We start from the raw sequence: 14,879 nt of genomic DNA on the forward strand, positions 1-14,879 counted from the left end.
AATCATATACTCATTAGTTGAATAATATTTACTAATGGAAAAGTATAGTATTTGTAACCATTCAAAGTTTTCTCAGTAGTTCAAAGTTGCTAATTTATGTTAAAAATTTATTATAAAAATACCAGCAGAGGGCAGATTGACTAATTTTGTTACCATAAACTTCAGATAATTGCTATTGACAAGTTTGGATTAGTTAATGAAAAAATCAGGTCTTACAGTTAATGTGAAAATATAATCTTTTCTAAAACCAAAACGTTACTTTCCCCTGGACTGGAGAAATTAACTCTTGAGCTACAAAGATTGAAGACGGTGGGCATGAGAGAATGGACAACATACCCACGTTCATTCTAGGGGCAAGATCATGCATATTAGGCCACTGATTCACTGTAACAGAACCATAACATTTCAAGTACATTACAGAATTCTCATTAATTATAGATTTTTAAAATTTCAAGTAGAAAAAAGTAATTTCAAAATATGATGTTCAGATTAACTTAAATATTCAAAAAGTTCAGTCAGTCCCCATTCAGAAACAGATAAACAGTATATTTATTAAATGAGTTAAGACAAATAAACTTTACAAATAGACAAATAATAAAAGGCTCAGTGGCTAAAATAGATGGTAAGCATCATTGAAAGAAATCAACACCATCACGGTATCTCAGTTGGCTTACACGTGTAAAAAGAAATTTTCAAAGAGCAGTTTCACAGAAATGAAGCCAGTTTTTTTTTTCTTATAAACAAATTGCCATTTCTTGGTTCAAAACTGACATCTGTTATGAAAATTACCATATCACATATTTATAAGATGACAAGGAGTAACTCATCTTCAAAGTGCAAGTAAGTCTATTTACAACCACAAAAAAGGCAATGATGAGGAGAAAAAGATTTTTAAAAAATATACAAAGATTAAAAACATTTGGGATGCAAAATTAAACAATTTTTTGGTTAGAGGATAAAAGAGAAAAAGTGATTGAATTACAGATGCTGATTTCAGCTATACATACTATATAATGGGATCCAAGATCTTTAACAGCTTGCTTGCATTTTTTCCTACTTACATAATGCTCTGGAAATTTCTGGTAGAAATTACAGTGTCTCAAAGAGAGAAATACACACTAAGCATGTCTTGCTACTACTTCATGGATGTCATAAGACCCGTTTATGGATTAGAGTTGGTGTAAAAAGCCATTGCCTTAAGTTGAAAAATGAATACTGTAAAAGCTCAATACAAACCCTCCAAAGCACATGCACTTCTATATCTTTTGGTAATTACATTCATATTTAAGCATAATCAAAATAAAAAAGAAAACTGAAAACACTTCCCTTTTCTCTATTCCCTATGCCTCGTAGGCTCTCCAGTTGACAGGATAAATTTTTAGAGTTGAAAAGGGTTCTTTGAGATAGTCTAGTCCACCACCCTCTTGTAGGGGAGATGATTTTCCCAAGGTCATGCAGCACATTAATAGCAAAACCCAGACTAGAAACCAGGTCTTGATTCCTAGCCTAGTATGCTTTCCAGCATATCATGCTACCTCTTTTTACAGTATGATTCACTCTAAATACCTGATGAGTAATGTACAATTACAAATGCTGACAGAGCCAACGTGTTTCTAAGTCTTGCAGAGGATAACTGCAAAGGATTGATGGAGAGAAAAAGATTCTCCCCGACCCACCAAAAATATCAAGCACCATCAACTAAATGTTTCTTTGCTGGGTCAGCATTTTCAGATGTTGTAGTAGTCCTTGTAAACTTTATGTCAGCCTGAGGATTATATATCTGGTGAAATCTGGGCCCTAACACAGTGCCAGTTCCTAAATGGTAACGACAGAGGCCAAAGAGGGGAGAAGGCAGACCAAAGAAATAAAGACTTGAAAAATCCAACTGGCTTAGAGACAGGCATTCCAGCATACGTTAAGTAATACATCTAAATATATATTTTTAGGGCCTTTCCCATCTTTTCACATTATCATTTTAACTAATTTGTTATTTGGCCACTTAAGAATGAAAACAAATGTATCTGAGACAATGGCGGTCGTTATTATTATTTTTTTAAACTGAGACTATTTTAGGCAAACTAAATAAACTCTACGAAGAACATGTCAAACTGCAATGATTTTCTTAATCTGCTTCTAGTAGACTGCCACCAAGGAATTAAAGAGGGTACCTCATGGGGCTGTTACCATCTTGAAATTTATTCCAATTGCAGTTAAAGAGAACAGACCGATGCACCACATAGGCAGAATTGAGTAAAGAAGCTGAAAGTTCTTTTTAAAAAAAATTGCTGTGTATTTATTTAATAAAAGGGCATATTTATTTATGTTTACAAACAAGTTTCAAAAACAAAAGGAAAACATGTATGCTTCTACTTATTAACCTTTTTCAAAATGCCAACAGCCCTCATGCTGTATGAAGGTTTCTAAGGATTTATTAGAAAAAAATAAAATCAATACAGTTCACTCACAGTTCACCAAGACATCACTGAACTAACATGTTTAGACAAAAACAAAAAGGACTAAAATTCTCTTGTAGTTTGATAGTTTGATTTAATTTGATTTGCCTGAAATAACAAAAGCATTTCAAGCATCTTTCATTATGTCGTTGATGTCCTGCATTAAACAATCTACTAAATTCTGAACAAAGGTTATTAGCAAGTTTTCAAAAATTTTAAAAATTAAACAGTTGTTTCAAAACCATTAAGTAGTAAATGTATTTAAGAAACTAATTAAGACAGATGCCATAACTTCATTAGAACACCACTGCTCATGTTTTTTTTTGTTTTGTTTTTTTTGTTGTTGTTTTTTTTTAAACAAAGCATTAGTGTTATCTATTTGGCTATTAGTATTAGCAATTTATCTACAGTATTTAACAAGGTAAATTGTAGGCAAAAATTTAGTACAGTTTCAATAGAAACACCCCCCCTCCTTTTTTTTCCTGAAAATACAGCAGTATTTGAAGGACTAATTTTATCTCTGCATCAGTTATAAGGAAGCGTCCCATCTATGAACAGGAACAAAAAAAGTATCTACAAACCTTGTAAACAGATCTGCATCATTTATAAACATAAATAATCCAAATTATTAACAGCCAACAGCAGAAATTAAAGCATCAATTCAATGATCCAGGGCTCTTTGCTTGCTTGCCCAGCTTTATTCCTCCCTCTCTCCCATCAAGGATTGAGATCAACTAAAACTTTGCTAATATACTGTTCAGGACCATTCTTAGGTTCTACTGATGATCCACAGGTCGACTTATGCTGAGTTACTGTTTATCTGTCAGTTCATTTCTCCCACCCCCCAAAAAGCACCCTCAGTCTGGCAGAAAGCTTTGCTTTTTTTTTTAAAAAAATAAATCTACATTCGTACAAGTATGTCTTCTGTTGAAGTCCAGAGACAAGAATACTATCTTGTCCGTCACAATATGTGAAAAGACCCAGTTTCAATTTGTTTCTTTACAATGCAGCTAGTGTGTTAACGTTCAGCTTACAATCAGAGTGATGTTTCCAAACTATGTAGTGGGCTTCCTGGGGATGAAGAGGTAGCAGACTTGTTCATTTCTATTGTAAGGTAAATCCCGCTGTCAACAGCATTGTTATTTTTGTTGGGAGAGGGTGGAGGACTGGAGTTACGTTTTGTAGGAGCATCATCTTCAGCATCAGTGTCATCAATAAGGGGAATATGAGGCTCTGAATCTTCTATCCTAAACTCAGGATGTGTCATAAAGTTGTGAATTGAACTTCTTGATTCCGGTTTTTCTAACCCTTCATATAAAGAACTACGAAATGCATTCACCACTCGAATCTGTAAATATCAGAAAACACAGAAACATATCAGTACGCTGTTACCTTAATTTAAAAATGGTTCATTTATGAGTCTGAATCCACAAACAGCTAGGGATGAGTGAATCATATTTGCATGTAATGCAGTGGAACTTGCAATACACTGTAAAAAAAATGAATATTTTAGTAGGACACTACAGAACAACAAAACCACATACTCTAAGAATTAAGGGGAATAGAATTCAAAGTAATGCTAAGAATATCTCATTGTCACTGGCTAAGAATTTAATAGCCATTTTATAGGATATTTTTCCCTAAGAAAACAAAACCAAAGAGAAAACAAACATAAAATTAACCATACACAAGCGTTAGCTGATTTTTTAAATAAAAGAAATATAATTTTTAAAAACAATTCAAATAAGTTAAACGAAGTCAAGCACAGAGGGTTACTACTCATCATGCTAGGAATTAGGGAGTCACCGACTATGAAAAAGCCAAGCAAATATAAGCTGAATGCCACAATGAACTCACATCTACCCCACTACACCCTTAATTTAAAAAAAAAAATAAAGACAAAACCCAAATAAATATCTATGAAATGCCATTAAACAGCTATAAATATTTGAGTATATGCCATTTGTCTATAAAGTGTTAGTGTTTTTCTCTATAATAATAAAACTTAGATAACTTTATGTACTACACTCCACTAGAAAGAACAGATTTAAAATAAAACAAAAAACTTTCTGAGATTCTTCTATGAAAAATTTCCCAAGGAGAAGAAAAAGTGTTCAAGCATTTTCACCCTTAAACACACAGACCAACAATTCATCTTCCTTCTCAGAATTCTGCTAAATGGAAGAAAAGAGGTCAACGAGTAATCAACTCAAATACATTACTAAACACACAGACTCGGGGTCTCATTAATTCAGTATCATAAAGACTTAAAAAAAAAAACCGCAAATAATTGGATTATTATTATTTATTATGTCAGTTATCCAGATATAACTGACACTGACATTTCAGGAAAAAAGATGACTAAAGTCCTAAGTCACCAAAATCACCTCATAAAACAATGGTATTCAAAAAATAAATTTCTTCACAGAGATATTTCAATTTATTTTGTAAAAATGTAACAATTTATGCCCACTTTTTTACTGCATATATTTAAGGCATACAAGACTATTTGATACATATCTACAGCATGAAACAGTCACTACAATCCAGTTAATTAACATATTCATTACCCCACACAGTTATTGTCTCTGTGTGTTGAGAAGACCTGAGGTTGGACTCTCCTAGCCAATTTCAAGTAGACAGCAGTGTTGTTACCTACAGTCGCCATGCTATACATCAGACTTCCGGAACTCATTCATCTTGCATAACTGAAACTCTGCACTCCTTGAACAGCATCTTGCAACTGCCCCTCCCCCTGGTAATCCCCATTCTACTCTACTCATATGCGTTTGACTCTTCCAGATCCCCACTTCCGAGACTTTAACCAAAGGAACTGAAATCAAGATTTTGGAGCGATTCCTGCACTCCCGTGTTTGCTGCTGTCAGTGGCCAGTATGCACAGAGGATACAAACTGGAGGACCAGCTAGCCTATCTGGTGGGTGATGAGCTGCTTAACGTGACTCTGAAGTTGCTGCTTATTGGACTTGTTTGCTGGTATTGCTAATAGAGCTCGAGAAGCAGTTGAGGTCTCTCTTTTGTTCTGACCAGTCTGGGTAGAGGAGAGTAGTGAAGAATCACGGGGAAAATGAATCAATTTTTGAAACATGTTAAATTTGTTAAACAACCAAAGTGAAAGTATTAAGAGTTCAGAAGAAAGTTATGGGTGTAAGTTACAGATCTGGGAGTTTAGCAAAGCTCCAGGAGGGGTAGAGTGTAAAAAGTAACAAGCAGGTGAGGGCAGCAAGTGTATTTGTACATACAATCACACACACCTGTGACAGCTGAAATCGGATTCCTTTCCACTGAAGTTTTTCAATTTTTTCCCCCTCTCTGACAAAATTTATTATGTTATCCTAGAATATCGAAGCTTGAAAGGATATTTGAGATAGTTTATTTCAACCACTTTACAAATAATACAACCGAGCAACTGAAGACAGGTGGCTGCCTTGGCAGGTCACTCCAAATTAGTGCAGAAAGCCTGAGCTAAGGTTTCTGGACTCCCAACTCCAGGTTCTTTCAAGTCAATGAAAGAATACACGGACATGAACTTTATAACTAACTTTACTAGAATAAGGTACTTCCTAAGATTAGGGTCAGCACAGTACACGGGAAGCTTAGAAATGCTCCAAAGCAATATAATTTTCAAGTAACAGTTCTCATATTAGGCACACAAAATAACACCTAGATTAACTAGGGGTCACTGAAACAAATTTAGTTCACTTTCTGCTCGTTACATAAGAAAGCATCTGACCTAAGGCATGCCACTGAGCTAGTTACATTTGCTCTCATCTCTATAACTTTCTATAGGTAAAATGCTCACAGAACAGTAGTAATTCTGAGTGATGAAAAAGCACAATTGCGTGCATTATACTGTAGGTAGATAGAAAATTATTTTAATACCACAAAGAAATCAGTTTAAGCAGAAACTGATTACCTATTTTTGACAATCCAACCCCTACTGTTTATTTAATCCAGTCTTTAAATGTTATTCTTTTAATAGAAATTAAGACCTACTATGTACAACACTATTTAAGGAAAATTCAACAATTCCTATGTCAAGAAAAAATTTTAAAGAATAAATTATTGAGAGAAAAAAATCCGAGGCATGAGGCACAGATGGCAAATAATACATTGAAATGATTATTATAATAATAAAGTAATTTTAGGAAACTGAAAGTGATTACCAAGGTAAGCACTACATTAAATCTAGCAAAGTAAGATCATGTACCATGCTAAACCACCCATTTTCTTAAATATAATCCTAACTTTTGATAGGAGAAAAGAATATTACTGACCAAAACATGGTACACAGGAGACAGTTCTGTTTTACCTTCTACAACAGACTTTTCCTGAAATCTGTCATCATCCATTTACTATACGCACTATAAATTAAAGAATTTCAATGGTAAAGTAAAAGGTACTTTGCAAGGAAAGAAAATTCTAGGTTGCTTTTCAAAGTTGTGTCTTTGTACATCAAATTTTCTCAAAGTGAGACCTGGTAATAGCTAATGTTTTAATTATCTGGAATCGGGGCTGGAAAATATTTTCTGTCAAGTGCCAGATAGTACCTACTGCATAGCACAGAGGGCTATATTCAATATCTTGTAATAATCTATAATGGAAAATAATTTGAAAAAGAATGGATATATACGTCTAACAATCACTCTGCTATACCTCTGAAACTAATGCAACATTGTAAATTAACTATACTCCAATTTAAAAAAGAGGTTATAAAAAAGAGTCAAAATTATTCTCTATTAGGGCAGGAACCCAGTGATAAAATTAAACCTTCCATTAAATGAATTAACACCATTATCCTGGCTACCTGTGCCCAGCAACTCAGAGGTTTCATACAGAGTTGTGCATCAGAAAAGAGTCTGCAGCAGGTGTGGGTGTGTAAGACTTAAAACAGAGCTTGTGATTGATTTGATATTTAATATAAAGCCTGGGACCCAATTATACAGAGAAATACAGTTAATATGATACCACACCTAGTGAAAAAGTCAACTATTTAAAATTTTGCTGAAATAAAAATCAACAGAATTTATACTACCTACTAGATAAAACTTGTCAAAAGTTTAACTTAAAGCTAATCAAGAGGAAACAATTAAATTCAGAATGTAGGACACTTTATAAAACAATCTGCCTGGATTTTTAAAAAAGAAAATCAATGTTATGAAAAATAAAGGTAGAGAAAATGGATCCAGGTTAAAGGAGAGAAGAGTCATAACATACACTATTGAATGTCCTTTCTTGGATCCAGGATCAAAAAAGCTGTAATATATGACATTTTGGGGGCAAATGAAGAAATCTAAATATGGACTGTGTATTAGATAAAATGGTATATACTATTATAAAGATAAAGCAGACATCATAAAACATTAAGAAGTGGTAAATCCAGGCAAAGGGATTTTGTATGGATTAACCTTTCAACTTGTCTATCAGTTTGCAATTTTTCAGTTTTGAGGGGAGGGAATGTATCAGGATTAAGTCTCAGTTTGGCTCCTCCTTGTGGATATACATAGAAGCTTACTTTCCATTCCAGCCTCATCAACTCCTTCATTTCATTACTCTTTTAGTTTTAAACTATATCAGCTGGGATCTGCTTTCCTCAACCAACAAATTCTATCAAAGGGTCAGCGTGCGAGTCATTTCCTTAGGTAATTTTCCCTGACATCTCAGGGAAGGGCAAAGACTCTGTTGTAACAGTTTCATCACCATGTCGAAATTCCTATCTCATCTGCTTCTCTCCCTAGAGGACAAGGTCGGGAGGTTCCAGAGCACGTGGTAGGCCTTGCAGTGTTTATGAAATACAACCAAGTGAACACCTAGAGCAGGAGGTGAAGGCCTGAGTGGTAACATGCCCTCGAAAGCCAGGAGTCACGTGGATCCAGATGAGGGAGGGATGCAAGCGACATCAGCCGTCCCAGGCCTAAGGCCAGGCCTAAGGCTGCCTATTCCACGTCATTCAAGCAGGTGGCACCACGGTAACTTCTAAGAGGAAGATTCCTATCTGTCCATACATATAAATGTAACATCCTAAAGTCAGTCACCCTAAAGATAAAACATGCCTAAAGTTACACGGTCAGTTTGTCTTTTCAGCACCTGGGTGCTCTCTCTTCTACATCATGCTGCCTCTGCTTATTGGCTATGGACACGTCATTCAAACTCTAAGTCAGCTTTCACACCTGTCAAATGGGGATGGTTCCTATTCTGCCTGCTGTGCAACACTGTCAAAAATAACAAATGAAAATTACTTAAGCAAACAGTGAACAGGCAGACTCTTGAGTGAACAGTCTTTTTTTTTTTAAACAGCATTGTTTTCTCCCTTAATTTATCCTCTCCCCAGTTTCCCAATGGACGTGAGCTTGAGCCAACTCTGGAAGATGGTGAAGGACAGGGAAGCCTGGTGTGCTGCAGTCTGTAGGGTTGCAAAGAGTTGGACACAAGGGAGCGACTGAACAACAACGTTTCCCAAGATTCCTCTTTAGTCTCTCACTGGCTAAAGATCGAATGGAAAAGATAAGTCACTGCCCAAATCAGGTATCTCAACTGAGTTGGAGGGTACGGATGAGGGGTGGGTGTGTTTATATCTTTAATGTTTCCAATATACTGAGAATCCACCATGGAATCAACAAGCTAATTCAGAGTAAGGATGATAAAGGTTATAAGACTTCTGGAGAGTTTACTAAAATGCAACAATCTGTTATATTTCTTTACACTAATAACTATGTGAAAGGGAAATTAAGAAAACAAATCTCATTTACAATTGCATTAAAAATAATAAAGTAGGAATAAATTTAACCAAGGAAGTGAAAGACCTGTATACTGAAAACTACAAGACATTAATAAAAGAAACTGAAGATGACACAAATAAATGAAAAGATACTCCATTTTCATAGGCTGGAAGGATTAATAGTGTTAAAATGTGCATGCTACCCAAAGCAATACAGATTCAATGTAATCCCGAGCAAAATTCCAATGGCATTTTTCACAGAAATAGAACAAAAAATCCTAAAATTTGTATGGAATCACAAAAGACCCTGAATAGCCAAGGCAATCTTGAGAAATAAAAACAAAGCCAGAGGCATTACACTCCCTGATTTCAACTGCATTACAAAGATACAGTAATTAAAACAGTATGATATTGGCATGAGTTTGTATACAAATGGAGATACAGATCAGTGGACAAGAACAGAGACCCCAGAAATAAACCCATGCATAGGCGATCAATTAATCTACAACAAAGGAATCAAGAATATACAATGGGGAAAGTCAGTCTCTTCAATAGATGGTGTTAGGAAAGTGGGACAATCACATGCAAAAGAACGACACTGGACCAATATCTTACATCACACACAAAAATGCACTCAGAATTATAACGACTTTAACATGAGACATGGAAACCATAAAGCTCCTAGAAAAAACATAGATGCTAAGCTTCTTGACATAGGTTTTGATGACGAATTTTTGAATCTGACACCAAAAGCATAAAAGGAAAAATAAACAAGTGGGATTACATCAATCTGAAAAGTTTCTACGCATCAATGAAAACCATGACCAAAATGAAAAGGCAACATTTTGTTCTCATAAAATGTGAGAGAATATTTGCAAATCTATGTATATGATATGGGGCGAATATTCAAAATATATATATATTTCAAAATCTATACAAATCAATAACAAAACCCCAAAATATGGTCAAAAGATCTGAACAGCCATTTTCCCAAAAAATATATACAAATGGCCAAGTGGTACATGAAAAGATGCTCAATATCGCTAATCATCACAGAAATGCAAGTCAAAATCACAACGAGGTATTACTTCACATCTGTTAGGATGAAATGGAAACAACCAAAGTGTTCTCTGATGAATGAATGGATAAACAAAGTATGGTGGACACACACATGAATAGTATTTAACCATAAAAAAGAAGGGATTCTGGACATTTGTGATAACACAGATGAACCCTGAGAGTATTATTATCCTAAATGAAATAAATCAGACAGAGAAAGACACATACCGTATGGTTTCTCTTACATGTATATGTGACATATTAAACGCCCCCCCCCCCACCCCGCCAAAACCAAGCTCACAGATATTAAAAAAACAAATGGTTGCTGCAAGAGGTGGGAGGTGGGCAGTGGTGGGAGAGCTGAGTAAACTTAAAAAAAAAAAAAAAATTAGGTAAAAAAAATTTTTAGTGCATTTTCCCTACTTTGGAAAACTCAATAGAATATCTTATCTAGGAAGCAATTTTAAATTGATTGTATAAATGAAAAAAACAAACCTCACATAAATACCAAAGAACTTAGAAGCTTCTACAGGGTTTCCACTTCAAAACAAAACAAAATAAATAAAAAATTCACAGCAAGCCCACAAAGTCTAGGCTAAGGAGGCAAGTGAGTGAAGTGAAGTCACTCAGTCATGTCCGACTCCTTGCGACCCCATGGACTGTAGCCTACCACACTGCTCTGTCTATGGGATTTTCCAGGCAAGAGTACTGGAGTGGGTTGCCATTTCCTTCTCCAGAGGATCTTGCCGACCCAGGGATCAAATCTGGGTCTCCCACCTTGGAGGCAGATACTTTACCGTCTGAGCCACCAGGGGAGTCTAAGAAGGCAAACACCTGCGTATATGCTCAGAACTTTTCTTCAGGGTACCAACTTACTTTCTAAACTGATCAAGATACAAGTCAAGGCACTATGTTCATTTTCAGCTTTAAAAACACAATTTCTTGGTTCTGTTAGATCAGTTTCAAATCACATGCTTTTGGGAATCATGCAGAATGGAATATGTTTAAAGGCATATACTCAAAAACTTATAGTCGTTTCACAAATTCTAAGCTACAGTTTTATTCCCCGTATTAACTACCAGAGTTAGCGTAGAGACAAAGATTTCATGTCTGATCTTTGGTTGCAATTGTTCCACCTGTTATCTAGCCCTCTAAGAAATAAAACGACAACAAGGACAACACTTTGAGGTCTCAATCCACTTTACGAAAAGAAAGCTTTATGAAAAGCCTGAACAATGAATTCAAACATTAAGGAGAAAATGAGAAACGTTAGGTGTGTGAAGTAGGAGATGTTAATTTCATGCACTTAGGAACACACACTCACACCCCACAGTAGTAGAAGCAGTAGAAGAGGAAAACACTACATGTGTAGGGGTAGAAATATTTGTTACATCATGATGCTGGCTGGCGATGGAGGGTTGCCGCCTTAGTGCCCCCTGAATGGAACTTCCACTCTGGAAAGCATTCACTACATCCATCTGCAAGGAATCAGAGATTGTGACAGCTTGCTCAGCAAGAGAGAGAGAGAACAAGAGAAAGGACCATTCCATCTATCAACATATAAAAAGTAAAGAAAAAGGCACTTTTTACAGAGCAGATAAATAGGCAAGAGGAGCATTTGGAGATGAAGGGGGTGGAAAAAAAGCTAGGAGAAAAGGAGCTTAGGGGCATACGGACACATTCTTTCGTGGTCAGTTAAAACTTGCACTCATTCCAAGCACCAGTACTATTTTTCAAAAGAGTAAGTTCTGTGGGTTGGGGAGGCTAGAAAGGAAGCAAAGGAGCACATTCAAACCTCCTCCCCAGCTCCAAAGGCCCTTGGCTCCCACTCCCATTGTCTCTCCTACCTCTCCACCAGGCCCATACCTGTGTCTGGATTCTGTTCAGACCTCTAAACCACAAGATCTGGCCACGCCGCAACTCCCGCTCAGCGTGATCAATCTCTTCCACATCCTCCGCTAACTCCTCCTCGGGTATTTCCTCCTTCTGTGTGCCATGACCAGCTTCTTTGAGGAATTTTAAACGGCTAGTTGGAATTGTTGAAATAAGCTACAACACAGGGGAGAGAACTTAGAAACAAACCATATCAAAATACAATGAAACTGATCAACTTCAATACAGAAAAGGAATGAAAAGCTGCACTCAAGAGCCAACTAGCTTTACCAATGAAGCAATGAAATCTTGTCCATCATAGGCCTTCTTTCTCAGAACAAAAAACATTCTTCTGTTAGCTACACAAAAGATTTAAGTTTGAAGGGCAAAAGTTTCCCTGAATGAAAATAACCTGATTACATTTGCAAATTTTATTTAAGACATTCAAGACCATGAATTATCCAACCATGCTTTGATATACATATATATATATACACACTTACTTAAACTCATATTAATATTTATTTCAAATAAAATGAAAATCAATCTTATAGGATGCAAAAGAAGTTTACATTTCATTAGCGCGTTAAGAATTCAATGAAGAAAAAACACACTAAAGTTCAGAAAACCTTCGAGGCTACACTGAAAGTACATTTATTCAATGTATTTATTTTCATAAAGTATAACTATTTAAAATTGGATTAACACTGATTGAGAATGACACCAAACAGGAACAAATGCCCCAGAAGACATAAAAGATAGAACAATAACAATATGTATTAACTTGTAAGTGTTAACAGCCATTTCTTAAGGAAGTTAGGAGAAACAGGCATGCAGTGAGTATCAGAACTGCTCCGAGAACTTCTAGTTCAACCACCTCATTTTAGAGACGAAACAGGTTCAGAGACACAGAAAGTGACTTGTTCATGGAGTGACTAAGACCCTAGGTTTCCTGACTTAACACATCAGTGCTTTCTACCATGGCACCTAAAAATCAATAGACAATGTCAACCAAAGACAGCTACTAGTGCCTATTAGGCATGTTCACTATATTCAATTTCCTCTTCTTGAAAATAGCCAGATGTCGGGGGAGGCTGGGGGGTTTGGCTTTGCCTGTGAGGGAACATTATAAAGTAACTAGAACAGTTAAAGAAAAATGTGGACCTAGTACAGATCCTACTTAAAAGAAGATTTCTGTTAAAAAAGGTCTTTACAATGAGTAAGAAGAGAAAGCTCAGACCCTAGAAACAAAAGAAAAAGATAAAAAGCACGTAAAGATTGGGTTAAGGTTAAGTACAATCTGAATATTTAGTCTGACTTGCAAAATAACCATAAATTAGTTCACATCAACTACACACTGTAACATGTGCTAACCTGCATTTATGAAAATGTTAGTAGATTCTCTTATCAGTTTTCTAGTGATGGTAATAGACTTAAAATGAACACACACTGTTATCACTTATCTTTTAAGAAACAATGACATACATCTGCAAGTCAGCTACCCATCGTGAAGACGAAGGACATCTCATTTTTGAGGCAGTGTATTTTATATGTACACTGTTAAAGTCATTCAATTCAAATCATCTAAAATGTCATTTTGTGGCCTATTTTTCCAGACACCAGGAGTTTTATGGAAACATTCGTCATATCAACTGAAACTCGAGATTTTTTTAATGCTACATTTTTATGAAATTATATAACAGAATGATAAAAAGGCTAAAGCATATAATATTTTTATTAAAATATTAATTCTGAAAATGCAAAGCAGGTCATAGAGCAAAAGATACAGATATTAGCATTCTGACCAGTTATAAATGTATCATTTTAGTAACAGTTGTAAAACTTGTTCTAAAAAACAAGTTAAAAGACTATGTAAGAAATTAGTGTTATTGCATAGGCATAATCATAATTAATACCAAGTGACATACTAGAGCAAATATTATATTAAAAAGAATCTCTGAATGTTCTTTCTTGACCCAGAATGAAAACTACTTAGAATCAAGTTATAGAATTGATTAAAGAGCATACACACTAGAAATTAAAAAAAAAAAATCACTTTAGGTTTGAACAAAAAGTGATGAGATTTTTTTACCTGGCCCCAGAGTAACGTTCCCATTCCTAGGAATATTGACCATAGCCACTGTTCTATTGAAAGTTCTGAACAACTGAAAGGTTTTCCACCAAACTGCACAATTATTATCTGGAGGAATAATCAAGAATAAATTTATTTAGTGAAGTTGCTGACTTACACTCTGACCCATGCTCCTTATATCTCATTGTGGACTTGTAATGAACAAACAAAATAGCTGATCCAGACATGCTTTGAGTAGCACAAAGGCACTGAAGAATGACCTTACTTCCATCAGTTGTCCTGGGCATATCAGTCTATGCCAGCAACTAAGTGTTATCAGACTTGCTTGGTAGAGAGACAAGAAGTTATGTTTTTGCAATCCTCATATATTAAAAACAGATAAAATAAACCTAACTTTGATAGTAAGTAGGAACTAACATTTTAGTGTATCAAGAACAATGATTTCTTTTAAATAAAATACTTCCAGAAACTATACAACAACTAAGCAAACAACAGTTCCTCTCAAGTTGACAGAAAAACTGAAAGCTAAAACAGAAACAGTCTGCAGAGAAATAATTAAGTTGAGAGTTTTGGGTTTCAGAATCCACAGTGCCCAAGGCATAGAATGAATAAATGCTTCAAAATTCTTAGATCTTCATTTTGAAACTAGCACCGTCACTGTCTGAT

At 35.4% G+C, this 14,879-nt stretch overlaps 1 protein-coding gene across 6 annotated transcripts in view; it reads right to left on the minus strand.

Moving 5' to 3' along the window:
* Positions 1-525: 525 nt before the first annotated feature.
* The window catches only part of ATP2B1 (ATPase plasma membrane Ca2+ transporting 1), a 133,278-nt gene continuing 118,924 nt past the window's right edge, over positions 526-14,879 (minus strand). For 3 of the 6 annotated variants that reach the window (XM_010804765.4, XM_059886123.1, XM_005206044.4), the window contains 4 exons: positions 14,214-14,321; positions 12,116-12,298; positions 11,641-11,727; positions 526-3,801 (listed from right to left, as the gene is read on the minus strand). In XM_010804765.4, the coding sequence (XP_010803067.1) occupies positions 3,490-3,801; positions 11,641-11,727; positions 12,116-12,298; positions 14,214-14,321 (690 nt within the window). In that variant the 3' untranslated portion in view covers positions 526-3,489. 6 annotated transcript variants of the gene reach the window in all.

The sequence above is a fragment of the Bos taurus genome, chromosome 5 (genome assembly GCF_002263795.3).
Source record: "Bos taurus isolate L1 Dominette 01449 registration number 42190680 breed Hereford chromosome 5, ARS-UCD2.0, whole genome shotgun sequence".
Taxonomy (NCBI): Eukaryota; Metazoa; Chordata; class Mammalia; order Artiodactyla; family Bovidae; genus Bos; species Bos taurus.